We start from the raw sequence: 27,457 nt of genomic DNA on the forward strand, positions 1-27,457 counted from the left end.
TTAGCTCTGCACTCTAGCTTTGGTGTGATAATCAAATAACCACTCCAAGTTTGGAGGTGTTTCCTAGTAAGATTTTGTTGATCACGAAAGCCTCCCGTCACGGAAGAATCTTGGGTTTTGAGGATTTACCCAGCTTTTAGTATTTTCTGGATAAAATACTCTAATTCTTTCCTTTGTGGATTGCCACATCTCACTTTACAAATATCAAGGACGCCATGTCATGAACTGTTCTGAAGTTTTTAAGGGAGATGAATATCAATACGAGCATTGTATTGGCCACAATATTCACTGTTTCAAAGACAGGAACTCTGCCTTTTATGAGTGTGCTCTCCATAGTTTCTGATGCTGGATTCTTCAACTTAGTGTTTTCCCATTAACTGCTAAATAAGAAGTAAAATATTTGCAAACATTGGTCCTCTCTTAGGTTCTTTGAAGACTGCATAGCTATCACTGTAGTCATTCAATGAACAGCATTTAGAAATAGGATTCCCTGTACATTGGAGAAGGGGATTTACCATAGTAGCCCTAGGGTCAGGGACTGTTTCATAGGAGGGAAGATTTGAGCTTAATCTTAAGACATGAGTGGGTATCAGAATCTCCCCAAGGGCTTGTTAAAATACAGATTGCTGGGCCCTTTTGGACACATTAAGTCTGGAGAGGAACGTGAGAACTAACTAATTTCCACCAAATTCTTGGGTGATGCTGAGGCTGCTGGTCTAGGAACCCCGCTTTGAGAATCATTGTCCTAAATGATGGGGATTACTTAGACCATCACAATGTAGGTAAAAGTATTCTATAGGGAGGAAAACATGAACAAACGTAGAGATCTCAGCATCTTCTTGATTTCTAAACCATTCTCTTCGTTACGATAAGGGACCCTTTGTAAGAGACCCTTATGGGGAATATTTAAAAAGTTAAAGATGATTCCCAGCCTTTCTGATGCATTGACTTTTTTGTATCCAATACATGAGTATAGATGTCTACTAGGAATATAGATAAATAGAAGATAAATACATACGTATATATGTACATGAGGTAAAATATTCCAAGCTGTGGTTGGTTTCAGAACATAATGTATAATTTGAAGTAAAACCTGGTATCAGCAATGTTCTGGAATTAATTGGTCTGAGCCACACACTAGATGTGCCACGAGGAGACTGGCTTCCTTGCCAGGCATTCGTCCAACTGACTGCTCTTCTCCTTCCCATTTTAAAAGAACTGACCCTGATATTTCCAGATACCCCTAAGACTCATTCAGCTGGCCTCTGCAGTGACTTTGTTGGCAGTGCACATTTTCCAGAAGAAACAAGACGGTGTTTCTCATGGGGTAGATTTGGCAGGCATAAAGCTACTACATAACCTTGTTCCGATTCCATGAGGTTGGATTCTGAAGAAAGATAATTCAGTGTTATAGCTCTTGTTCTTCTGTGTATACCTTTGTCAGCAACTTTCAGTCTTCCAAATGTGTTTCCAAAGTAGAAACACACTGTTTGCATGCCTAAGAAGGTCTTTGAACAGTCACACTGCAGACGATGGATTTTGTACCTTTTCAGTTACTCTCCTGAGTGTAGAATTCAGAGCAGAAGAAACACGGGAGGTTATTCTGGAGTCAGCCTCCCCAGTGAAGAAAGGCTCTTGTTAGTGAGCATATATGGAGCATGGACTTTATGTGTGAATAGCTGTTAATGAGCTGAATAACATTTATAGAGTGTCTTTGCTGATTTCCTTTCTCAAATTATGGAATTGGAAAGATTTTTTCTTTTTTTCCGGCTTCAGAGAATTTGTGTTCTAGAAGCCCTGGGCAGGTTATTTTTCATGAGGCCTCAGTTTCCCTACCTAAAATGTGAAGACATTGGACCAGGTTGATCTGCATGGTCTTTAAGATCTCTTCTCTTGTGGACATTATGAACTGATAGGTAATTAACTTTTAGAGTGAATTCTTCCATTTGACTGAAGGAAGGCACGAGTAATATATTGTTTCAATGTTTTTCAGGGACGCAGACAAGAGGAAATTCTGCTCCTACCTAATTCCGTTATACCTCCCTCCACTGAAAATGTTTATACAGTTTTGAGCTATAGGGGAGAATTTTTCCTCAGGCTTTCCGGAATCCTTGCAAACAAGAATTAAAAGGTTTTTGTGGAGGGAGGACAACCAAATCGTCTCAAGAATAGCCCCAGGTGATGATGCCAGGTGTCACATCAGCTCAGGGAAGCTTAATGGTGTTATAAATATATGGGTGGAATGATGCAGCCAGAGCACCTTCCCCATGGATGATGAGGAAAAGGAAGATGGCCACTTACTTAAATACAAGGACAAGTGAACACTTAGAATTCCTGGTACCCCAGGAGTTAGCTAATCATTATGATGTGGCTTATTGAGTTTCATCAGTTGGAGTGGGGAGGAGGGTTGTGTAACACTCAGTTTTGTTTTTCTGGCCATTGGAGGTTCTCTGGAATTGCTTAGGTTCCTAAATGTTTAGCTTTCAGTTGGTACCCCTGGCATGTCTTCTCCTGGGAAGCAGGCATGCATACACTTGTGCATACAACAGTTCTCATCAGGACCAGACCTGTGCTGGGCCCTGGGGTTATAAGAACCGAAAGGAGCCCATGGCTTGTCCTCTGAAGAGTGATTTTGAGTAGCCTGGGACCCCACCACTTTGAAAGAAGATAGTTGTACATAATGAAGAGGAGAACATGTGCATCATGTTTCCCTCAGAAATTTTAGTTGGAAGCCACATGTTAAGTGTAGAACTCGACCATTTTTAATGACATTGGCCCCTTACCCTCAAAGCCCATGCCTGGGACCATCAACAAACAGTGCAAGGGCCTTACCACTAAAGAAAGATGGACCAGTCACTCACCTTAATCTTACATTTTTTCCTTGAAAAATTTTTAGTAAAATACACAAATCAGAAAAATAAAACTAAAGACTCGTGATCTATGACCTGAAGACTAGGTCATTTAGAATCATAGAATCATAAAATCTTTGAGTTGGGAGAGAATTTGCTGATCATCTAGGTCAGAGATTCCCTGGCCGGGACCCCATGCAAGGACTAAAAAGGCAGGTGGGTTATATACAGAGATTGAAAATAACCCACAGACCGACCACTTGTGAAAAGGTTTCCAACCTCTGTGCCATTGACATTTTGGACCAGATCATTCTGTCCACAGTTGTGGGGACTGTCCCGTGCTTTGTGGAATGTTCAGCCACATCCTTGGCCTCTACCCATTAGATGCCAGTAGCGCCCCAGTCTCTGGTTGTGAGAACCGAAAATGTCTTCAGAAACTCCCAAATATCCCCAGCCTGGGTTTTTTTGGTGGTGGTGGTGGTGGTGATGGTGGTGGTGGTGGTGGTGGTGGTGGTGGTGGAGGAGTGGGGTGTTGGTGGTGGTGGAGTGGGGGGTTGGGGGGGTAGGCAAAATTGCTCCTGGTTGGGACCACCACTGCTCTATGCTAACATAGAGTTAGAAGAAGAATCTGATTCTCATGACCACTCTTTTTTTGTTTGATTGGAATCTTCAGAAGCTCTGACTCATTCATTCAACACATTTGCTGAACCCATTATGTGAACTGTCCCCAGTGCTGAAGATACCAACTTGAGTAGATAGGCATGGACTTGCTCTCAGAATGCTTATGTTTTAGAGGAAGACAGACCACAAATAGGCATCATGTCAACAGTGAAGGAAATAAAGCAGTGGAATGTGGTAGAGAGAAAGTGAGTGTGGTCGAGATTGTGGAGAGGGGGCTTGATTTCATGGGAGTCAGGGGGGTCAGCAAATGTTAGATGGAGTTGTCAGGGAATGCCTCTTAGAGGTTAGAACCTTTGAGCCCAGACTTTTATATTGCTGATGCCATATAAAACTGCACATTTATTTGTCTCTGAAAAATAATAAAAGTAAAGGAGTGAATTAAGTCAGAAAAAAAGTCTTTCAGAGATGAGAAGGAAAACTTGTAAAACACTCCCTTTTTGTATAAAAAGGTTGAGTATCATAATCTAATGTCTTCATTTAGCAAAATGTCCCAGTAAAGGCTTTGAAAGACTTGCTCAAGGTGAACGTGACAGGCAGAGTCGTCACATCTGCTGGAAACATTCTTTTACTGGCTGGATAGGCGTTTCTGTATCCTTGGCATTTTTTCTTTTTCTCTTCTTTTCTTTCTTTCTTTCTTTTTTTTTTTTTAAGAGCAACCCAATAGTGAATAAACTGAAAAAACTAAATTTGTTGGGCAAAAATGAGATTTATCATTAAGGGTTTACGGAATGTGGGGCTTGGCGGAGTACAGAAGCATTCTAGTGTTTTCACATGGTGATAAACTCTACTCTTGGGTTGGCAAACAAATGTCTTAACTTCTGTTTAGAAGTTCTTGGGGTGCAGTGATTTTTAGGAGTAAACTTACTTGCTGAACGTAGATTGGAGATTGCAAGAAAAAAGAAATTCCTTTCCTGTCATTTTTTTTTTTAATTCCTAATTCTTGGGTGTTTGCCAGTTCCATACCTAAATATATACTGTGTTTTCCCTATTATAAGATTCTATTAATTTGTTGGAACAACCAATGGATATGAATGGGCCGGTTGGTTAGCTTAATAAAGCAGAAGGACAGCCTCTGATAGCTTCTGCTATAGGTGGAGGCCCGAGGAGTAGAGAAAAACAAACAAACAAACAAACAAAACAGCCCACAGTCTCCTTGGGCAGGAGGATCTGAAAGTGTTCATGATCCACACAGCCCAGCCATTGTTTACCTTTCTAGAAAGGAGTCTGCTGAGGGCTTTCATCCTGACAGGGTAGTTAGATCAGGAACCAGGGTTTGGAGAAAGACAGACCCAAGTGCCAGGCTTGCATAGTCAGTTTTGTCAGATAGAAGAAATGAGGCTGGAGAGGTCATCGCAGCATTTGGATCCGGCCCTTGTGCGCCACTGATATGGGCAAACGGGGTAATTCTCATCCAAAGGAAGTGACTTGTCTGAATTTTCTGAGCGAACCGTGTACAGAAGGCAATGTGCAAATGTCTGAGGGATTAGATTGGGATTTTTGTGGGCTTTTCCCCTAAATAAAAGAGTTCTCATAGCAAAACTTTCTCATCCTCTCCACAAGTCAACAGCCATACACCATTTTTGGTTTTGTTTTGTTTTTTTCTGAGTGGTCATAGAGAATAAGGTAAACTGTTAAGATGGTTTCTGGATCCATTCACTGAAACTGTGGAACTTAGACTTTGTGTGGTTGGCCAGACCTGCGCCAGGAACAGTTACGGCCGCGAAGACATGCCCAGTGCCTGAGGTCAGTCGGGCTTTCACACCCACAGAGGAGGTACTACTCGATGCATGAGTTGGTCTTTCGTGATGTGAAAGATGAGTTTCACTGGCAACTTCTGCTTACTCTGCGTCTCAATCAGTTCTGTAATGAAGACCCAGCAGCATATCTGCAACTTCCCTTTAATTTTACAATTTTTATAATGAGGGTTCTTGTAGTGTGAAAAGTGTCTGTAGAAACCCAGCCAGCATTCTGAAGAGTCTCTGAAGGAACACCGTGATTTTCTGTCTCTGCCGTTTGGGTGCGGATTGGCCCTCCAGAAGAGAAATCAGTTAATCTCTTGTTCTCAATGTGCTAGGGCAAGAATGGCTTCAAAGTTTCCATGGAACTTCCTGATGGGCCCATGACATTTCAGAGAATTCACTCAACACCAAGAATGGCTTTCTGTCATTTGAAAGAACAAGATGAGCTGGGATCTCATTTGTCACGGTTGCGTTTTGAGCATTTTCGTATGAGGAGGCATCCTGGTTTGTTTTGTTTCTTAAGGAGAATATTGTCAGGATGCTTCTCAGAATTAGACTTATCTAGCCAACTGCAGGTTCCCCTTTCCAGACAATGAAGTCTAAAGCTACTGAGATACCACCCTGCTTCCTCCCTTTCTTTTCTAGTCCCTTCTCTCCTCTTTTATCTCCTTGTTCAAATCACACGCTTCCTTTTCTAAGGACAGGAGAGCTGGCAGGCTGCCGATTGGTTTGTTGGCCTCAATTAGCCTTATATCATTGCAAAGGAATGCATGAATTCTCCAGAAGGTATGTACTATCTCTTTCTGTGTTAGGCACTCACTACCTGCTTTCATAACAGGTCACTCAGCCAGAACTGCTTCTTATTTACATATCTGACAGTTTTTTTAGTCACTTAGATTATATCCCTGGATGCTCGTCTCATTTTAATGATGATCCCAAAGGCATCTGTTATGAAATACTACTCAACATGCCCTGTAACACTTGAAAACTTGATGCAGAACAAAGCTAAAACAAGCGATAACCTGAAAAGGACCATCGTTGGCCAGAAAGCGAGTGGGTTATTAATCTGCAGATTGCCTGCTTCAGACTTGTGCTGATGTACAAGGTCCACAGATGGACCAGACTGACCACATAGAACAGAGGCAACGTGCATTGGCAGGACTCGGGGTCTCCTGGTATTTCTCGTCTAGTATTTAAATCCAGTCTCATATTGGGGGTTACATATGTGATTGCAAATTAATCCTTTCTCTTCTGAAAATTTGGTTTTGAAGAACAGCTGTGTCTCCCTTCTGAATTCCTTAATTATTTATCCTCCCTGATATGTTAAACCTTTCATTAGTGTGGTGAATTGCCAAGAGTACACAGAACTGCTTAGATCATGTAGCAAACAGTATAAACATTTGATAGGACATTTGAAGACACCACATGGCGAGCCAGGATCTATAGTGGTACTGAATGCTGTGGGCTCGATGGAGGTAGCTTGTTGTCAGGAGTTCTTTGTTCGTTTATTTTGCTGGCTTATTTTACTTTTTTTTTCTAACTAAACATGGGAGGAGAACATAAATCATTTGTGCTTGTTCAGAAGGGGCTGATTCTGCTCTGATAGACAGAGTCCCTGTCAAATTTGGACTGCACATGCTCATATCTGAGGTCAAATTAAATCAGTAAAATTAATTATTTCATATATATATAGAGAGAGAGAGAGAGAGAGAGAGAGTCTTCGTTTGCATTTGTCACCTAGATCCTGCAAATACTGATCCTGTTCCTGAAAGGACGTTTCACCTCAGTTTCTTCTCAGTCCAGTCCTGTTTGGAAGGATGCTTTAAATGGTTTTTAAATTACTAGAACTGCCACTTTGACTGTGACAAGGGTAAGTGATAAGTAGTGACATAGAACACCCCTTGCTGTCAGAGTAGCAACCCGCATCCACAAGTGGAAGAGTTAGTTGTTTTCCCCCCATTTTTCATCCTTGGCATGAAAATTCTTCTTTCCTCATAATGGCAGTGCTGGGGCTTCGGGTTAGAAGTGCTAACCTCCCAACACGCCCCCTAGCTCTTTGACCTCACCCTCTCGGCTCTTTCCGATCTGCAGATACATTCATAGACTGATCTGCAGGTTCCTGATGTTTCTGTTTTTCTAGCTGAACTATCCCAGAGTTGATGCATTCCACTACCAGTCCTTAGATAATTGGTTTTTCCATTCACTGGAAAGTAAGAAAAGCACAAACAACAGGTGCTAACTAAAACCTTTTATTAGAATTGTGATTCAGGAGAACTGGGGAGCTCAGTGTCTTATAAATGAAACTAGGTTTCTGGAGTGGACAGAGGAAAAGCACCTTATGGTGTTTCTGGTTCTATTTCTCAAAGGCTTTGAAGGTTATAATTAGTTGCCGCTGAATCCCCGTGGCTGTGGCACTTCCCGGCTTTATTTCTGGTCTGCAGTCCTTCAGTCAGAGAACAGGTTCGATCCAGGCAAGGCCTGCATGTTTTAATTCGGGCACTTCCTGGAGACAGTTGGGACTTTGACTTGAAGACCATGTTTATGCAAGCCTGGAGAACTGTGCTCGCCAAGCTGCCATGGGCGAGGGTTGATGGTGGCCGGCTGGTGAGAACACCGTGAACCATCAAGGGTGCCTCCCCCTCTCCAGGTACGTCTGGGCTGTGAGCGGGAGAAGGACATGCCATGACGCTGCACGTCGCCCCTTTTACCTCCACCACGGCATCATGGCTCTCCGGGATCCTGAGCACAGAAAGTGGGTGTACAGGTGGTGTAAACAAGAGAGCAGCCTGTGTCTATCATCTCCCTCTCCTCTTTCGCCTGTGTATATTCCAGATCTTGAGCAAGATCTCTCTGGGTTGTCTTTGACTATGTCTTCAAGAGCTTGTCAGATGTGGCGAATCGGATTTAGGGTTTCTCATCAAAACCCCACCTTTGGAAATCCCCAAACTAGAAATGGAAATGGAACACACCAGCAATGGGTAATAAGTGGTACTGAAGAGCAATGAATACGTCGAATGGTCTCAGGGTTTCCAGCGTGTTAGGAGGACTGACCACGTTCGGCACTAGGGCATTAGAGAAGAATCCATATTCATGGAGCAGGTCTCCTCGTGGGTGGTGTTTAGAGTCTAGTCCTTGATGCCTATTTGACCTTGAGGGCCCTGGGAATACTGCCTGGGGGAAGGGTGGTAGGAGATGGGGGTGATTGTTTGATTTGTAGACTCACCCCATGACCCTCTGAAATAGCATTTCTTTTTAGTTAGTTCCGAAGCTTCCTCTTCTGCTTTTGATTTTGCTGATTGGGTCAGTGCGGAGCGGGGAGGGGGGGGTTGCTAATCTCATTATGACAGTATTTTTAAATGAAGTAAGTAGATACGAGATCAAGGCTTTTAGCTTTAGATCATAATTTTGGAGCAGATCAGTGTCTAGCTGAGTCTTTGAGTGTTGCTGCTCTCTCTGGGTGGATGAAGCAGTCAGATATGCAGAGCTTCTTTCTCCTCTTTTTCCTTGTTGTGGGTTTCTCAGAGGATTACCATCTGCTGTGAAAACGTACTCTGGTTGATGGATGGGTCATCCTCCGGTCGGGCTTTCTTTGTCTCCTGTCCTCCCCCATTCCTTTCTTCTCCTCCCGCTCTCACTTCTTCCACGTGTGTGCGTCCTCGGTCTCATAAACACATCGAGTTTCTGTTTCTTTGATTGTTTAGGCCATGCTGGAAATTTCTGTTTTCTTCTAATGTCAGTGTCTTAAGGAGAAATGTGCACACAAAGGCAAAATGGCTTTCCAAGGAGGCTCTGTCCTCCTTTACATGCTTGGTGCAGACATCAAATTGAAGGCCATTCAGCTGTACCTGAAGCTGGTTCTCTCAGCAGCCTGGAGATTAACCTCTTCTAAGGCTCTGAGCTATTTTTGAGGTAGAGACTGCAACAACATTAAAGCTAGAACCCATTAGGAAATCACTTTCATCATCTCTTCTTTTTCCAAATCAGTGGGGTTTGTTGTTGTTGTTTGGTTGGTTTATTTTCTGATCTCATGACCCTTTAATCTCCTTTGTAGCAGAACAAGGAGACTGTTGGTTTGTGTTTGCATCCAGTGAAGTTTGAATCCTTGATAACAGCTTCCGAAGACACCAAGATATTGAGAACTGCATAGAGAGATGAATTTCATGTCTGGGTGGATGACTTAACGCTGAAGGTGCCCTGCTTTCCTTGTGCAGAACCATAATTTTTGTTGATGTTGTGCAAACCAGGCTCAAAATTTCCAAAAGACACACAGCAGAAAGCCTTTTGTTGCATTATTTCTAAAGGCTTGAAGTTTTGAAGGGAAGAGATTTTGTTTTCCTCTCGGGCTACACAATGGAGCTTTCAGAGAACCTCTTTTAAAAGGAATAGCTACAGCCTTTGTGTTGAAGGGTGTGTCTGTTGGCAGGGTCTGCTGATGCAGACAGACTGGCTGGTGATTAACAAAGGTCATTAGACTTTGGAATCTGGCAAGCAGAGTCGGATGGTATGTCTTCTGTGTGTGGAAGGACGACTCCCAAGAAGCCAAGGCATTCTGGAGGTCCCCCCAGCCCACCCCCAAATCCTGCTGTAGAACAGGGTCTGGTCCAGGATCGTCCTGCAATAACCAGTTAGCTCTGCTGGGACTAACGAACAGACTTATCAATCATGGGATAAAAGAACCTTCGGAGATCTTGGTGAATGTCATTTGAGGAGGAGAAAGGTGCTGCTTTTCGGAAAGCAATGAAAACAGTTCATTCTTTGTTGAGGAGAAGAGCATAGGAGGAGCCCAGCCTGTTCTTCTACTGCTCATTTCTGATTGTCAGCCTAGCAGAATCCCAGAGAAGCCATGTTGTGCACGGAAGAGAAGCTCCGAGCTAAAATGGCTGCTCCTAAAGCTCAGAGGACTAGGGCAGCTTAGTGAGTCTTAGAGCTTCAGTGACGCAGGAGCTCCTATCTCTTGAAAGTGTGATAAACACATTCAGCAGAGCTGTGGCTTGTTTGGCTGAGATGAAAGGGCTAGGCTTGGGGGATGGGGAGTGCACACTAGATGATCTGCTTTTTTCTGTGAAGTGTTCTAAATGCAGGAGTCGTCTGCACCATGGAAAAATTTGTTTTCAGGTCTAATGGACTGTGCGAAAGGAGAAGTGGGGTGGGGCCTCGGTGACTGCTGTAATTTGATCCAGAGCTGATAGCAACCTCTTCCACACAATTTGGGTTGGTGCTTAGGCATAAAAGCTTGTGTATCTCGAATATTGAGACTTCGTTAGCTGAAAAGACTCTGGTGCACAGTTCAGTGTTTATTGGAAAAGGATAAATTGCTGGGTGAAAGAAGAGGAGGTAAATATCTGTGTCTCACTCTGCAAGCTCAGTCTGTCCAGAGCTGGACTTGCCAGAAGTTATTTTAGCAGGCTATCAGCAGGAGCATTCTTTCATAGAAAATCCGCCCGCAATGGCTCCTTTCTCTACATTTGACATGTTACTCGACTTTGTTCCTCCTGCAGAAACAGTTTACCCTTTGCCATAAAAAGTATTGAAAGTTGCTGTACAATGAAACTATAGAAAGATTTGGCTTCGGCTTTAGTTCTTGGACATCTGGTTCTAGATTACAGTGACTCAGTAGAGTTTGTGGTGAGCTCAATGAAGTAACTCACTGATTAAGATAATAATCGGGTATCTCAACTCAAGATGTGTATTGCGATGGGACAGACTACACCTTCTAGTACATTCTTAACTGCTTAATGGTGAGCCTCTCCATTGAGTTAGTGGGAAGCTCTCTGTGTCTCTCAATCACCTAGTGAAGAACAGAGTGAAGGTACCTGGGCAAGTTTTGCTTTATGCTACCCCAGGTTTACAGCTCTTGGCAGGCAAGTATACACTTCACGTTTGTGAAGGAGAGACGTAGGAAAAGAGAGACGCACAACTTAGAAGCCCCTCTTCAAAACTGTGTCTGTTACCTTAATGTAAACTAAGGTACCAAGGTGCAACTTTAAACTAGAAACCGGATTGTCACCTCAAGTTGGTGGTTGGAGAATCTCGTGAGAAATAGCTTATGACCTAATTAGATTGGAGAAGCTGTTAGGTTATAATTGGTAGGTAGTAAAAAGCAAAATAACCATTTAGCTTATGAAACACATACACACATGCGTGCACACATGCACACGCACACACACACACACACAACTAGACTGTTTGGGGAAAGGAGGAAAGAAGCGTACCCCAATATCAGTTAAGATATTAGAATAATAAGAGGCATAATAAAAGCTCTCTCTACCACCAGTGCAAGATTCAGTACTATTTCACCATTTGGGGATTAAACATCAAAGTTCTCATATTAAAACAGCTAATGATGATTGAAATTTGTCCTTTTTTTCTGTACAGACATCCTCTTTACTTCTGAGAAAGGTTCTAGTTAAAAAAAAAAAAATTGGGGATCCAAGCCAGAATCAAAGTCAATATCGACTTAACCTAAAAATTTAAATTCAGTCAAGAAATTCAGAAACTACTAAAACTTTTGAACTGTTAAGGGTCTCCTTGACCAATGGCATTTGGAGATGTATTTATATCAAACTGGAAAATGTTTATCTGCCCCCCCCCTTCTTTGAAGTTAGGAACTCAAGGACACTATCCCTAGTATGTCTGATTGCGTTTCTCTGGCCGGTGTTCCAACTGGCAAAGTTCAGTGAGAGAAATCTGCCGATACTAGACATTTTTCTGTTAATGGACTTGTAGCCCTGTCGACTTGGGATGTGCAACCAGGGCAGTTCTTCAGATGCTGTGTTCTGACTTCTGTCACAGGTTCCTAATGTGAGAAGGTAGGCCCAGATCATGGAGGTGCTACAGTGCGATGGCTGTGACTTCAGAGCCCCGTCTTACGAAGATCTCAAGGCGCACATTCAGGATGTCCACACGGCATTTCTGCAGCCAACTGATGTTGCTGAAGACAATGCTAATGAGCCACGATCCGGGTCCATGAATGCCAGTAATCAGACAGAGGTGGAGTATTCTTCTATAAAGGACGAATTTGCGATCGCAGAGGATCTATCAGGTAAATCTTCACCGATTCTCGGCATATCTGATATGTCCTATCACTCTTCTCTAGTTCTAGCCTGTAGCTGCAGGTCGGCTTCTTCAGAGTTTCTTACTCTCTGCGAGCCATCTTTGCGATTTGGGCGTCATGTCTCTCTTCTTGAGTGTCCTACGTTATTGTCTTTTCAGCTTCCTTATGTCTCTTAGTTTCCTTTCAATTTGGAGAATGGGATAGTATCTTGCAGAATTCTGGGATGAATGTCACAGTGTGTGAAACGCGTCTTTTTATAGCTGTAGGGCACATTAGTGGAGATGAGGTGAATATCGTTCCTAAAGCTGAATGCTGCGTCTTCATCTGTGAGAAGCGATATGTGTACATTCATGAATGCTTCATTAATACTCTTCAGGGCCTCATCTTGAGATGTTAGGACTTTTGAATGTGATGTTTATTAATGAAGAATAATTGGAAAAGAAAAATTGATTTGCATGATGGAATTTCTTAATTCTCTTTTGTTTGCTTTTCTGTTCTCACTTACCTCATGCTTTCTCTTTAGGTCAAAATGCAACTGCATTGGGGACTGGAAGCTACTATGGCCACAGTCCAGGATATTACGGTCAGCATATTGCCCCTAATCCCAAACCAACAAACAAGTTTTTTCAATGCAAGTTCTGCGTACGCTACTTTAGGTCAAAAAACCTCCTCATCGAACACACAAGGAAGGTCCACGGAGCTCAAGCTGAAGGAAGTTCGGCGGGCCCCCCTGTTCCAGGATCCTTAAATTATAATATTATGATGCATGAGGGATTTGGAAAGGTCTTCTCTTGCCAGTTTTGCACATACAAGTCACCGAGGAGGGCAAGAATAATTAAGCATCAGAAGATGTATCACAAAAACAATTTGAAGGAGACCACTGCTCCCCTCCCTGCCCCTGCTCCAATACCAGACCCCGTGGTCCCACCCGTGTCCCTGCAGGACCCCTGCAAGGAACTGCCAGCAGAGGTCGTGGAGCGCAGCATCCTAGAGTCCATGGTCAAGCCTTTGACCAAGTCTCGAGGCAACTTTTGCTGTGAGTGGTGCAGCTACCAGACCCCCCGCCGAGAACGCTGGTGTGACCACATGATGAAGAAGCATCGCAGCATGGTCAAGATCCTTTCCAGCCTCCGACAGCAGCAAGAAGGGACTAACCTCCCTGATGTGCAGAACAAAAGCGCCCCCAGCCCTACTTCCAATTCCACCTATCTGTCCATGAATGCTGCAAGCCGGGAGCTGCCCAGCGCTAACGTCTCCAACTTCCGGGGCTCCATCAGTAACTCCATCATGAGACCCAATTCTTCGTCCGCTTCCAAGTTTCCACCCGTGTCTTACCCTCAGATGAAGCCGAAGTCCCCTCACAACTCTGGCCTCGTTAACTTGGCGGAGAGATCGCGTTATGGAATGGCTGACATGACCAATTCCTCTGCTGACCTGGAAACTAACAGCATGCTGAATGACTCCAGTTCTGATGAAGAGCTGAATGAGCTAGACAGCGAGAATGGCTTGAATGCTATGGATCACCAGACATCGGGCTTGTCTGCAGAGCAGCTGATGGGCTCAGACGGCAACAAGTTGTTGGAGACCAAGGGCATTCCGTTTAGAAGGTTCATGAATAGGTTCCAGTGCCCCTTTTGTCCTTTCCTCACTATGCATCGACGTAGCATCTCCCGCCACATAGAAAACATCCACTTGTCCGGAAAGACCGCTGTCTACAAATGTGACGAATGTCCGTTTACTTGCAAAAGCTCGTTAAAGCTCGGGGCTCACAAACAGTGTCACACGGGTACAGCGTCAGATTGGGATGCTGTGAATTCCCAGAACGAAAGCCTCGCTTCTCCACTGACCGAAGGGGTCGTGTCTTACGAGAGCTCAAGCATCAATGGCAGAAAGTCAGGAGTCCTGCTGGATCCCTTGCAGCAGCAACAGCCCCCGCCACCACCGCCGCCCCCGCCGCCCCCGCCGCCACCGCCGTCTCAGCCGCCGCAGCTACAGCCCCCCCACCAGGTGCCACCACAGCCGCAGCCCCAGCCCCCGCCGACGCAGCAGCCCCCACCGCCCGTGCAAGCCCCACCCCTGCACCCTTACAAATGCACCATGTGTAATTACTCCACCACGACTCTGAAAGGGCTACGGGTCCATCAGCAGCACAAACACTCGTTCTGCGATAACTTGCCAAAATTTGAGGGGCAGCCCTCAAGCCTGCCGTTGGAGAGTGAGACAGACAGCCACCCCTCTTCCAGCAACACTGTGAAGAAAAGTCAGACCTCAATTCTTGGGTTGTCCTCCAAGAACAATTTTGTAGCCAAGGCCTCCAGGAAGCTCGCTAATGACTTTCCCCTCGATTTATCGCCCGTGAAGAAGAGAACGAGGATCGACGAGATAGCAAGCAACCTGCAGAGCAAAATCAACCAAACAAAACAGCAGGAGGATGCAGTGATCAATGTGGAGGACGACGAGGAGGAAGAGGAAGACAACGAAGTGGAGATAGAGGTTGAGTTGGACAGGGAGGAAGAGCCGACGGAGCCGGTCATGGAGGTGTCCGCATCCTTCTCGGCCCAACAGATTTGGGCGAGAGATGCCGGGGAGCCCCAGAAGGAGCCCAGCTTCAGAAGCGTCGCCCACGACTACAACGCCACCAACGGGGCTGAGATTGAGCTCACCCTTTCTGAAGACGAAGAGGACTATTACGGCTCCTCGACAAACCTGAAAGATCACCAGGTTTCCAGTACCGCTCTGCTGAACACCCAGACTCCCATCTATGGAACTGAGCACAATAACGAGAACACAGACTTTGGTGACTCCGGAAGGCTTTACTATTGCAAACACTGTGACTTTAACAACAAATCTGCCCGGAGTGTCAGCACCCACTACCAGCGGATGCACCCGTACATCAAGTTCAGCTTTAGGTACATCTTGGACCCCAATGATCACAGTGCCGTGTACAGGTGCCTGGAATGCTACATTGACTACACCAACTTTGAAGACCTGCAGCAGCATTACGGCGAACACCACCCAGAAGCCATGAACGTACTCAACTTTGACCATTCGGACCTGATCTACCGGTGTCGGTTTTGTTCCTACACGAGCCCGAACGTCCGAAGCCTGATGCCACATTACCAAAGAATGCATCCCACGGTCAAGATTAACAACGCGATGATATTTTCCAGCTATGTCGTGGAGCAGCAGGAAGGGCTGAATACGGAATCCCAGACACTGAGGGAGATTCTGAATTCGGCCCCCAAGAGCATGGCGACTTCCACTCCCGTGGCTCGCGGGGGCGGTCTGCCAGCTACGTTTAATAAAAACACTCCTTCAAAGACCTTTACTCCAGAATGTGAAAATCAGAAGGACCCCTCAGTTAACACTGTTGTCGTTTACGATTGTGACGTTTGCTCGTTCGCAAGCCCCAACATGCATTCTGTCTTGGTTCATTATCAGAAGAAACACCCGGAAGAAAAGGCTTCCTACTTTAGGATCCAGAAAACCATGCGAATGGTGTCTGTGGACAGGGGCTCTGCCCTTTCTCAGTTATCATTTGAGGTGGGTGCTCCAATGTCTCCCAAAATGTCCAACATGGGTTCCCCACCCCCCCCACAACCCCCGCCACCAGACCTCAGTACTGAGCTTTACTACTGCAAACACTGTTCCTACAGCAATCGGTCAGTTGTGGGAGTGCTTGTCCACTACCAGAAAAGACACCCAGAAATAAAGGTCACTGCCAAATATATCAGACAGGCTCCTCCCACAGCTGCAATGATGAGAGGGTCCGAGGGGCCCCAAGGCTCCCCTCGGCCACCCGCCCCCATGCAACAGCTGAACCGTGGCAGCTCTGAGCGAGACGGCCCTCCTGTGGAGAATGAGATGTTCTTTTGCCAGCACTGTGATTATGGGAACCGGACGGTCAAAGGTGTCCTCATTCACTATCAGAAGAAGCACCGAGACTTCAAGGCCAATGCAGATGTGATCCGGCAGCACACGGCCACCATCCGAAGCCTCTGTGACCGGAACCAGAAGAAGCCTGCTGGCTGTGTGCTCGTCGCCCCCTCCAGCATGGAGCGGGACAAAGCTAAACTGCGAGCACTCAAGTGTAGGCAGTGCTCATATACCTCCCCCTACTTCTATGCACTGAGGAAGCATATCAAGAAAGACCACCCTGCCCTGAAGGCCACAGTCACGTCCATCATGCGGTGGGCATTTCTCGATGGCTTGATAGAAGCTGGCTACCACTGCGAGTGGTGCATCTATTCCCACACAGAGCCCAACGGTCTGCTCCTGCATTACCAAAGGAGGCATCCGGAGCATTACGTCGACTACACTTACATGGCTACCAAACTCTGGGCTGGGCCAGACCCGTCCCCTCCGTCTCTGACGATGCCTGCGGAAGCGAAGACATACAGATGCAGAGACTGTGTCTTTGAAGCCGTGTCCATCTGGGACATCACCAATCACTACCAGGCCTTCCACCCCTGGGCCATGAACGGTGATGAGTCGGTGCTGCTGGATATCATCAAGGAGAAAGATGCCATTGAGAATCCCCTCCCCGCCTCTGCCGAAGAGCTGGTGGGTCCTGTGAACTGTGAAAACAGTTTGCCCCCGCCACTCCCCGAGCAGGACGCCGAGTGCCCGGACGACGCGAGGCTTTCCCCAGAGAAAAGCATCCAGCTGGCTTCGGCCAACCCGGCCATATCGTCCACCCCGTACCAGTGCACCGTGTGCCAGTCTGAGTATAACAACCTGCACGGCCTTCTTACACACTACGGGAAGAAGCACCCTGGCATGAAGGTGAAGGCGGCTGACTTCGCCCAGGACATCGACATTAACCCAGGCGCCGTCTACAAATGCCGGCATTGCCCGTACATCAACACCCGCATCCACGGCGTCCTGACCCACTACCAGAAGCGACACCCGGCCATCAAGGTGACCGCCGAGGACTTTGTGCACGACGTGGAGCAGTCGGCCGACATAGCCCAGAACGACGTGGAGGAGACGAGCAGGATCTTCAAGCAAGGCTACGGCGCCTACCGTTGCAAGCTGTGTCCATACACGCACGGCACGCTGGAGAAGCTCAAAATCCACTACGAGAAGTATCACAATCAGCCCGAATTCGATGTCTTTTCCCCGTCACCCCCGAAGCTGCCGGTCTCCCTCGAGCCCGAGATGACCACCGACGGGAGCCCCTCCCAGGTCTCTGTTACCGAGGAGGAGGTGGGAGAGGAGCCCGTGTCCACGTCTCACTTCTCTACCTCACACCTGGTCTCCCACACGGTGTTCCGGTGCCAGCTCTGCAAGTACTTCTGCTCCACGAGGAAGGGCATCGCCAGGCACTACCGCATCAAGCACAACAACGTGCGTGCCCAGCCGGAGGGCAAGAACAACCTCTTCAAGTGCGCCCTGTGCGCCTACACCAACCCCATCCGCAAAGGGCTGGCGGCCCACTACCAGAAGCGCCACGACATCGACGCGTACTACACACACTGCCTGGCCGCCTCCCGGACCATCAGCGACAAGCCCAACAAGGTGATCATCCCGTCCCCGCCCAAGGACGACTCCCCACAGCTCAGCGAGGAGCTCCGGCGGGCCGTTGAGAAGAAGAAGTGCTCGCTGTGCTCCTTCCAGTCCTTCAGCAAGAAGGGCATCGTGTCCCACTACATGAAGCGCCACCCCGGGGTGTTCCCGAAGAAGCAGCACGCCAGCAAGCTGGGTGGCTACTTCACGGCCGTCTACGCAGACGAGCACGAGAAGCCGGTGCTGATGGAAGAGGAGGAGAGAGGCAGCTTCGAGAAAGCCGCCGAGGTGGAGGGAAGCGAAGCCCCGGAGATGGAGTGGCTCCCGTTCCGCTGCATCAAGTGCTTCAAGCTGTCCTTCAGCACGGCCGAGCTGCTGTGCATGCACTACACTGACCACCACAGCCGGGACCTGAAGAGGGACTTCGTCATTCTGGGCGGCGGCCCCCGCTTGCCGAACCCCGCCTACCAGTGTAAGCACTGTGATAGCAAACTGCAAAGCACGGCGGAGCTGACCTCACACTTGAACATTCACAATGAGGAATTCCAGAAGCGTGCCAAACGTCAGGAGAGGAGGAAACAGCTTTTGAGCAAGCAGAAATATGCAGATGGTGCTTTTGCAGATTTCAAACAAGAGAGGGTAAGGATATGTTTTGATTTCCCTTCCCCCAGGAGGCCTCTCATCACTGGTGCCCACACGCACTTCTTCGTTGCCAGCCAAACTGCTACAGGCTTCCTAGTGACTTAGCTTGCCAGAGAGCTCAATAAGTCAATTAAACATTTCGAGCTTGATTATCCCCCGGTCTCTGCTCCCCCTCCCCCACGGCCCCGCTCCCCTCCCTCCTGCTCCTCCCAGGGCTCCCCAGGGGAGGGCCGGGGTGGTGGTTTCTCTGGATCTCCTTCTGCCAAGTAGCCTTATCTGAGGCCTAGTTACACGACGACGCTCGCTCTCTTTCTAAGGCAGCTGTGGGCCATCTCTCGGTGTCACCGGCACCTCTCAGCCGTGGTTCTGGTCTGCAGTGTCTGCTACGTGAACCTTAACATCTCCAGGAGTAGATTTTTTTTTTAATTTTTTTTTTTTAATTTTTTTGGTCAAGACGTTCACTAATGGCGTAGCTATGCAACGTTTCACCTGCGTAGTTGACGTTGGTGTGAAAACCACACGACCCGGTGGCTGTGACGATGAGGCTTCGCCACAGAAATCTTCTCTCCTCACAAGTCATAACACATTTGGGTTCCGGAGACTTTTGCCTAGTAGGCAGCGTGCCACGGCTCTGACGAATTCGTTCTGTAAAAATATTCACATAGCTCTCCCTTGGTTTTTAACCTGCTAATCCGCTTTGAAATAAAGTCTGGCTAGTAAGCTACGAGCGTGAATGCCGGCGTGCGAGGGAGGGCTCGGAGTACTGATGGCTACCACTGTATTTTACCAGCCTTTTGGTCACTTAGAAGAGGTGCCAAAGATCAAGGAGAGGAAGGTGGTGGGCTACAAGTGTAAATTCTGTGTGGAAGTGCACCCGACGCTCCGAGCCATCTGCAACCACCTGCGAAAGCACGTCCAGTACGGCAGCGTCCCGGCGGTGTCCGCCGCCGTGAAGGTGAGGACCTGGGAGGGGGGAGGTCTGGATGAGCGTTCTTGTGTGTGAGCCACTCGAGTTACTGATTAACCCCCGTTGCTCAAAGCAGCTCAGGAAAGGGCGTCCCAGAATGTGGGCGTTCCTGAGCTGTGCTTGGATCGGTCTGGCTTGTTTTGATTTTTTTGCAGGTTGGACCCTCTTCTCATCTTTCGTGTTTCGACCTGGTCGCGTTTTGATCTGGTTCCCTTCCACGCGGATAGTTTGGTGGAAACGGAAGATCCGGGCCTCTCGGTACAGGAGGCTTTGGGTCGCCCTTCTGTGCTGCATTTAGTGCCGTTAGGTGTTTGCTCTTCCAAGTTGCCCGAGCTCTTGAGAGGAATCAAGTGGGTCCTGCTCCCATCATCTTCTTCTGCCCCTCCCGCCGCCTGACTTCTTAACTGTTCTCATCCGGCTGACACTGCAGAGAGCCCAGGAGAATCTTTTACTTCTTAGCCTGGGTCCTCTGAGGAGCGTAAGACACATGAAATCTAACACTACAAGCCTCCCAGTCACAGTAGGGCCCCGAGAACCCCTTGACCTGATTTGGCTCCTTCATCCCCTTTTCCCCATATGTCACTGACCAGCGCCTTCCCTCCTGCCCCTGACTTCTGTTGGGCCGCCTGTTTTGAACATGAACATCACAGTCCCCTCAGCAGCTACAGTTTCAGTGACCGAGCCACCATCCCTGCCTTCCAGGATATGGCTAAGCACTGATTTTTGGGCGGAGAACTTAGTTAGTTCGGGGCTCAGCTCTTTGTCTCTAGCTATGTGAATATGTTTTTGTCATCGGCCCTTCTCGATCTGGTGTCATGTTGTGCCCACGTGGCATGGACGTGAAGTCTCTGCTTTCCTTCACTGAAGACTGAAGCCCCTCTGGCTCTCAGCAGCACAGTGGCCCCCGGGGGCAGTGGCGGTCGGCCCCCTCCACGCCCCCGCGGTGTGTCCCAGGCATGTTTCCTGGAATCGCTTGAGGGAAACAGGGCAGCTCTTTGTGTGTAATCAGTAACCCAAGGAGTCACCTCCAAACACGGGTGTCTTAAGCCCAGGCTGCTCCTTAAGTTTTTCAGTCGATCATACAGCAGCCTCCCGAACGATGGGTGAAGTCCCCACATGCCGGGTGGGGAGGAGCCTAGGTGACAAAGGGCAGGGTCCTTCCCATTCCTTCATTTCCCAAGGATGGCCCATGGCTCCTAGGTGCCCAAACTTCTCCGCTTTTTTTTTTTTCCCCCTCTTCCTTCCTTCCTTCCTTTCTTTTCTCTGAGCCATAACCCTAACCCTGCTTTATGTCAGCTCAGGTGGGATGGCAGTGTGAATGTGCTTTCTAAGATGGGAGCCAAGTGAGTGAATGGTCTTCACAGTGGGAGAGCCCCTCTCTTGGGTTTCCCAGGCAGTAGCAGCCTGAGCCCGGACATGTTGCCCTCAAATCACCAGCACTGCCTGACGAATGGCAGGCAGGTTTGCCCTCCCTCCAGGGGGAGCCCGAGAGGCAGGGGAGGAAGCTTGAACAGGAGATGCTGATGAGTTTGGGAGAATGAAGGGAGAGGAGGAGAGCTGGAGACGATGATGATGGATATTTATGTTGTTGGTGGGGCATGTGTGTGTGTGTGGTTCTCTTAGCAGGAGGCCGAAGACCCTTCCCACTTGTTCCTGGATGGACTGGAAGCAGCCAAAGATGCCAGTGGCGCCCTGGTGGACCGGGTGGATGGTGAACACTGCTTGCTTGATGGAATGTTGGAGGATGAAACCCGGCCGGGGGGATACCATTGTAGTCAATGTGACAGAGTCCTGATGTCCATGCAGGGGCTGCGTTCTCATGAGAGGAGCCATCTGGCCCTGGCCATGTTTACCCGCGAGGACAAGTACGGCTGCCAGTATTGCTCCTTTGTTTCTGCTTTCAGGCACAAGTAAGTACTGCCGCGTGCTCACAGGGAGTGGCCGGGAGGGAGGGAGGTGTCGTGGCGGAAGGCAGCGAAGCCGGAGCAGGGGAGGCGCGGAGGAGTCCGAGAGCCCCGCTCAGGGTTCGCACCTGCTGCTTAGCTGCTTAGGTTACCTCGGGCCTCAGTCCCCCCCGTCTGTCAAAGGGAGCCAAGAGCATGAGATTGCTTAACATTAGACTTGGCAAATACGGGCCTTTTTTAAAAGTGCCTATTTTGGAGGCGTTGCTATGATTTACAAAAGACTAGAAAGTAGATTAATTTACTGGCATATCTGTCAAACGTCCATCCAGAACCTCATCGGCATTCGAGGAAGTAAAGTTCCAATTGAGAAATTGAGGGGCTAAGGAGGTAAAATTAGGACTATTCCCTCATGTGACCAAAGAATCGTTGCTTGAGATTTTTTTTTTTTTTTTTAAAGACCTTGAAAAGTAAGGAAGTTACTGATGCCGAGAGGTGCTTGAAGTACAGGGAGGTTGAGGCGAAGGAGCTGCCTGAGGCCCATCACAGCTTTGGAGTTGTAGATTTGGAGTTATTGTGACCGGCTTTGGGGGGTGATGGGAAGGGGGGTGGTTCTGAGAAGAAACGACCTTTTGTTGCCTTTCTCTTTGAACTGTCTGAGAGAGATACATGACCGATGATGTGTGCCACCGTCTTGGATGGAGGTGACCGATTGTAAGACTGACATGCTGTTTCTTTTTAGGATGATTGAAAATAAATGTTGGGCTGGTTCCTTCTTAGAAAGATAAAGTGCTAGTTAGTTGTTGAAATGCAGGAGGAGGCAATGCTTTTCCAGTGGGTAGGATGGGTTACAAACCCTGAATGCCACGGAGCCTGACATCTCGGCTTTGTCGTCAGATGCATGCACTGACATAAAGCTTGTGTAGTTCTTGTCAGTAAGAAGTAGTCATTCCCCAGCATCTATCCTGCTTTCTGACACCCAGTAGAGTCTCTGCAGACCCCTGTGAATAAATGGATACTCCCTGGGCTAGGCAGTGTGCTGGGGACCTGGTGGGGGATATCAAGGGGGTATAAAGATGAAGAGGCCATGGCCCGTGAGCTAAGGGAGCTTAGGGGCTAGGGGAATTATAAACAAAGCAAGCACACAAATGAGGCAAAATAAGGCACTTTATCTTTGTCCAAAAATTTATCAGTAAAATACTATGAAGTTTCAAAGAAGGGAACTGTTACTTCTTCCACTGTGGAAGAATTGGGAAGGTTTTATGGAGTAGGGAGCATTTGAGTCAGGTCTTAAAGTCGGAAGACAGGACTTGAATAGTTTAGACAGGACGTACAACATGGCGGAAGGGATGAGAGCATAAGCCTGTGGAACGGAGCCTGAGGCTCGTGGGGGCCCAGCTGGTGGGTCCAGTCTCACTAATCTTTTAAGTTATAATGTAAAAGAATAGTGGAAGATAAAATTCGAAGACTTGAGTAGAGACTATATTTGGAGTCTGTGAATGCGGAATTAAGACTTTGTAATTTACCTTACCGGCAAAAGGAAGACTCTGGAATGAGTAGTCATCATAATTGCTGACATTTAGTGAGACTTACTATGTGTCAGGCAGTGCGCTAAGTGCCTTCAAGTATTATCTCATTTTATTCTTAAGTCAGCCTTATGAGGTACGCTCCCACTACTGTCTCCACTTTGTGGATAAGAAAATTGAGGAGGTTTATGTAACTTGCCCAGGCCACGCGGTTTATGAGCAATGGCTGGGATTTGAACCCAGGCCGTCTGACGCCATAGCTCATGCTCTTGAGTTGGAAAAAAAGATGGGAGAAACCAATTAGAAGGCAGTCATAGGTGATCCAAGGAGTTAGGATGGAACTTTGGGAATGGTTAAAGGAAGCAGGATCTTCATGATTTGGAAAAACTGACTTTATTGTAGGGGCTGAGGGATGAGAAACAAAGTAGAGGACAAATGACACCTAGCTGTTTGCTCTGGTTGACTGAGGATGGTGGTGTCCTTTGTAGAAGGAAGGAGATGAGGAAGAGCGTCTGTTTTGGAGGGGGAAAAAACCCGATGGTTTTGTTTAGGGCTGAGTTGAGTTGAGTTTAAGAAAGCTAAAGGACACCCAGAGGGAGATGTCCAGAGGCGATTAAAAAGTGCTGCTTTGGAGCTCAGGAGAACATTATATGTTTAAATGGTAAGCAGCAACCATTCCCAGATGAGTCATTTAGAAGGGAGTCTAGTTCTCTGGGGTTCGGGTACAAATTAGAACGCCTTCCCACACCTTGTTTGGGAGATTTATTATTTTTTTAGACTAGTAATTATTATGAAATACTGGGAGCTCAGCATAACTAAATAACTTCTTTATAAGTTGCTCTGACATACAGCAAACATGGTGGTGTTTATCAGAAGGGGGGAGTGGCCCTTGGATCACATGACTTCTTTGAAACATACCTGTACGTTGCCTTCACATTTACAAACACGGAGTCGTGACAGCACATTGCAAGGAGCTCAACTGCTTTGAAACTTGCCTTCCCCTCCTGAGTGTTCACCATGAATGCAGAATTGAGATTTAAAAAGAAATCCCTTTTTATTTTTTTAAAGATTTTATTTATTTATTTGACAGAGAGAGAGACAGCGAGAAAGAGAGCACAAGCAGGGGGAGTGGGAGAGGGAGAAGCAGGCTTCCTGCTGAGCAGGGAGCCCGATGTGGGGCTCCATCCCAGGACCCCGGGATCATGACCTGAGCCGAAGGCAGACACTTAATGACTGAGCCACCCGGGCGCCCCAAGAAATCCCTTTTTAAATGCAAAATTTCTCTAATGCCTTTTTTTGGGCGGGGAGGAATAAGTTAAGGGACTATTTGATAGGCACTCCTCACCAACTTGGCAGAAAACTTGCATTCCCTGGTATTTCATCTTTTCTCTTTGGATGCCCTTTTCCGATTATATGTGCTTCTACGGAAGGGAAAACAAGAGTCTACTATGACCTGTTCCTGCTGCCGTGTCTCTCAATCCAAAAAGGCTCTTGATATTTTCCTTCCTTGAGCCTCCCTTCCCTTTCGAGTAGGCACGACCACTCTTGTCATTTTTGTTGTTGTTTTTGGTTTGGGTAAGCACCATCCTTGGGAAGTAACAAAATGACTTTGAACAGCTTCGAAGTGGGATTGCTGGAAAAGGGCTGGGAGAAAAATGTATGTAATTGTTAATCCTGTCGTTTTTCTCTCTCCTTTATTTTTCTTCTCCATCAAGCTTGGATCGCCATATGCAAACCCACCATGGACACCATAAACCATTCCGGTGCAAACTCTGCTCCTTCAAGTCCTCCTATAACAGCCGGCTGAAAACACATATACTCAAGGCTCACGCTGGTGAGTTGGCCTTCCCGATGCATGAGTCCTCTGGATTTGAAATCCTATGGTCCCTGAGCGAAATTCAAAGTCTCTTATCCCGCACATGAGAAGAAGTTATTCTTGACATGATTGCATGTTCATTTCTATTTTAATCTAATGAAGAAACATAAAGAAAAATTATAGAATCTCCTGAAGCCAAAATACCAAGCCCCTGTCATGCACGTCATAGTTGATTATGTGCTATTAACAGGCTTGTTTTTTTGAGAAATTTCTAAATTATCCAGTCTTTCTTTTCTTTTCTTTTCTTTTCTTTTCTTTTCTTTTCTTTTTAAGATCTTATTTATCTATTTGAGAGATAAAGAGAAAGCATGAGCAGGGGGAGGGGCAGCGGGAGAGGGAGAAGCAGACTCCCTTGCTGAGCACGGAGCCCAATGCAGGGCTTGATCCCAGGACCCTGGGATCATGGCCTGAGCCAAAGGCAGACGCTTAACCGACTGAGCCACCCAGGCGCCCCGACCCAGCCTTTCTAATGGAAATGCATGAATTGTTAGCATCTACTGAAGATGATTCCTAACTAAAATAAAAGTGCAGTCTTGGGGAAGTTCAAAGGGACAGAGTCCTCAAGACATGCAAGATTTCTCATGAGATACCCTTAAATACATTTCCTTACAGCAGATAAGAAATGACTTTGGGTCATGAGTGTCCAGGAGCTGTGCTGGTCTCTGTAACTCTTTTTCCATCTCCTCGTGCTTCCGTCCTGAGCATCCCTCACCTACCAGCCTGTGCCCCAAGCATGTTATATTCATCACACTAGTTAATCCTCATGACAGTGCTAAAGGGTAGGTGCTGTCCCCCTCAATGTCAGAGGAGGATACAAAAAAAAGTGCCCTGTTCAAGGCCACATAACCCACTCACTAAGAATTTGACTCCAGAACAAAAGCCTGCATCCTTATCGCTGACAAGATGCTGCTGGTCTCTCTTTTTCGCATTTGATGGAGGATGCTCGCAGGTAGCACATCAGAGCTCAGCCAAGAGAGGAAAAAGGTCTGATGCAGAGAAGGCGGTGGAGAGGGGCCGGGGGGCCTCTCCATGGTGTTCTCAGCCACACTCAGAAGCCCAACTCCACAGCACCCAGTGGCCCGCTCAGAGGTTTTGACCACCTTTCCTGATGATGGGTCCTGTCGAACTGGCTTCATGGAGCAAAACTCCTGAAGCCATCCAGCTGCCCCAAGGCCCACTGGGCTGTGGATGGGGATGGGACAGGGAGACTGGCTGTAGGGACTTCTGTTTGTCTGTTAGTATTTTTATATTTTCAGGAAAAGTCTACTAAAGGCTATGGAGTAAGAGGCTTCAGGGTTCAGACCGCTATTTTGTAACGTGTGTGCATATTGTAAATTCTTCAGCTGGGACACCCTCCGTCTTTCTCACAGGTCTCTGCCTTGGCAAAAGCACTGTAAGCAGTGGGAGTTGGGTAAATGATTTGGCCTGTGGGAAGGACTTTAAGAAAGTACCAGAGGCTGCCCGCGGACTCCAGGGCACTGAGCTGACCACACACACGGGCCTTCTGTTCTCACTGGTGCTCGCTGGTTGGCAAGAAGGAAGCATCCAGGAAGAGAGGGGGGAGCGGTATAATTTGTTTCTCTGCACACCTGGGAACCTTGGTGTCCGCGTCTTGGCTTGGAGAAAGCCAATACATTTTCCAAAACGCCTGGCTCATCTTGTCTATGCTAGATGGATTGTTTTATTTTAAAGGGTAAAAGTCACATAGATGAATCAAATAATCTGGATTTGAATTCTCTCTCAGGCTGTGCTACTTGCCACTACCCAACCAGGTTCATGCAGCCAGGCTTGCATTAAAGAATTTAAAAATGGAATAAGGAGGGCATTGGTATTCTATACAATGATTAATATGTGTTGACACATTTCCACGTTATATGGTAAATAATATTCTATATATCCATATTTATTATAGTAATAGATACCACTGTTGACAACCGGGCATCATCCGGACTCCCAGATGACAGCTGGGGACTGACTGAGGTTCTTGTTCGGGTCCTCTGACTTTGAACTTCTCTTCCACCTTGGGCTGTAGTTTGTTGCATCACTCAAGGTTCTCTTCAAGACTTTCGTGGCAGTTCATGCTCTGGGAGTCATCAGTGGTAAAGCGGAGGCTCAGTGCAGAATCTGGGGTGCTGTGCTCACCTCACACGTGAAGACATTTAGTCATTTTCAAGGTGGCTGGGAATGACCCATCTCAGCTGGGTCAAAGCAAGGGCAGAGGTTTACTTTCTCATTCCTGCTCTGCAGCTCTTTCCACAGTTCCTCCTCCCTGGCCCACGAAACTTTCCTTGCTCAAGGTCCTTTCTGCTCCCCTTTTCCCCTCTACTTCCTTCTCTTTCCTCTCCTCTGGTTTTAAAATTTCACCTTAAAAAGAAATGTTAAAAACAAACAAACAAACAAAAAAACTCCTGCTCATTAGAGAAAATTTGGAAATGAAAGAATAAGAGTCAGTCGCCCCATAATCTTATTCTCTAAAGACCACTGTTGTTAACATTTGATCACACTTCCTTTCAACCATTGCCTCTATGATTATTTTTAACAGTTGTGATTATAATTTAATCTAAAACATATTGTACCTTTCTCTTTGTTTTTCTGAGTATCACTATTTTATTTTCTGTTATTTTTTTATATTACTACAAACCCTTCAAGAATTTATTTTAATGAATGATCATTCATCAAGAAGCTGTGTCCACATTTACTTAATCATTTCCTAA

The 27,457-nt window shown here is 47.0% G+C and overlaps 1 protein-coding gene across 3 annotated transcripts in view; it reads left to right on the plus strand.

The window, feature by feature from the left end:
* Positions 1–12,091: 12,091 nt before the first annotated feature.
* The window catches only part of ZNF462 (zinc finger protein 462), a 77,114-nt gene continuing 61,748 nt past the window's right edge, over positions 12,092–27,457 (plus strand). Inside the window, exons 1-5 of one of the 3 annotated variants that reach the window (XM_028108773.2) lie at positions 12,092–12,311; positions 12,847–18,470; positions 19,264–19,428; positions 21,064–21,350; positions 24,583–24,701. In XM_028108773.2, the coding sequence (XP_027964574.1) occupies positions 12,092–12,311; positions 12,847–18,470; positions 19,264–19,428; positions 21,064–21,350; positions 24,583–24,701 (6,415 nt within the window). The remainder of the gene's footprint in view (positions 12,312–12,846; positions 18,471–19,263; positions 19,429–21,063; positions 21,351–24,582; positions 24,702–27,457) is intronic. The other 2 variants (XM_088018867.1, XM_088018868.1) reach the window with 2 other exon arrangements.

Source organism: Eumetopias jubatus, unplaced genomic scaffold, assembly GCF_037043125.1.
Source record: "Eumetopias jubatus isolate StellerSeaLion01/CBP00866 unplaced genomic scaffold, mEumJub1_p1.0 scaffold_15, whole genome shotgun sequence".
Taxonomy (NCBI): domain Eukaryota; kingdom Metazoa; phylum Chordata; class Mammalia; order Carnivora; family Otariidae; genus Eumetopias; species Eumetopias jubatus.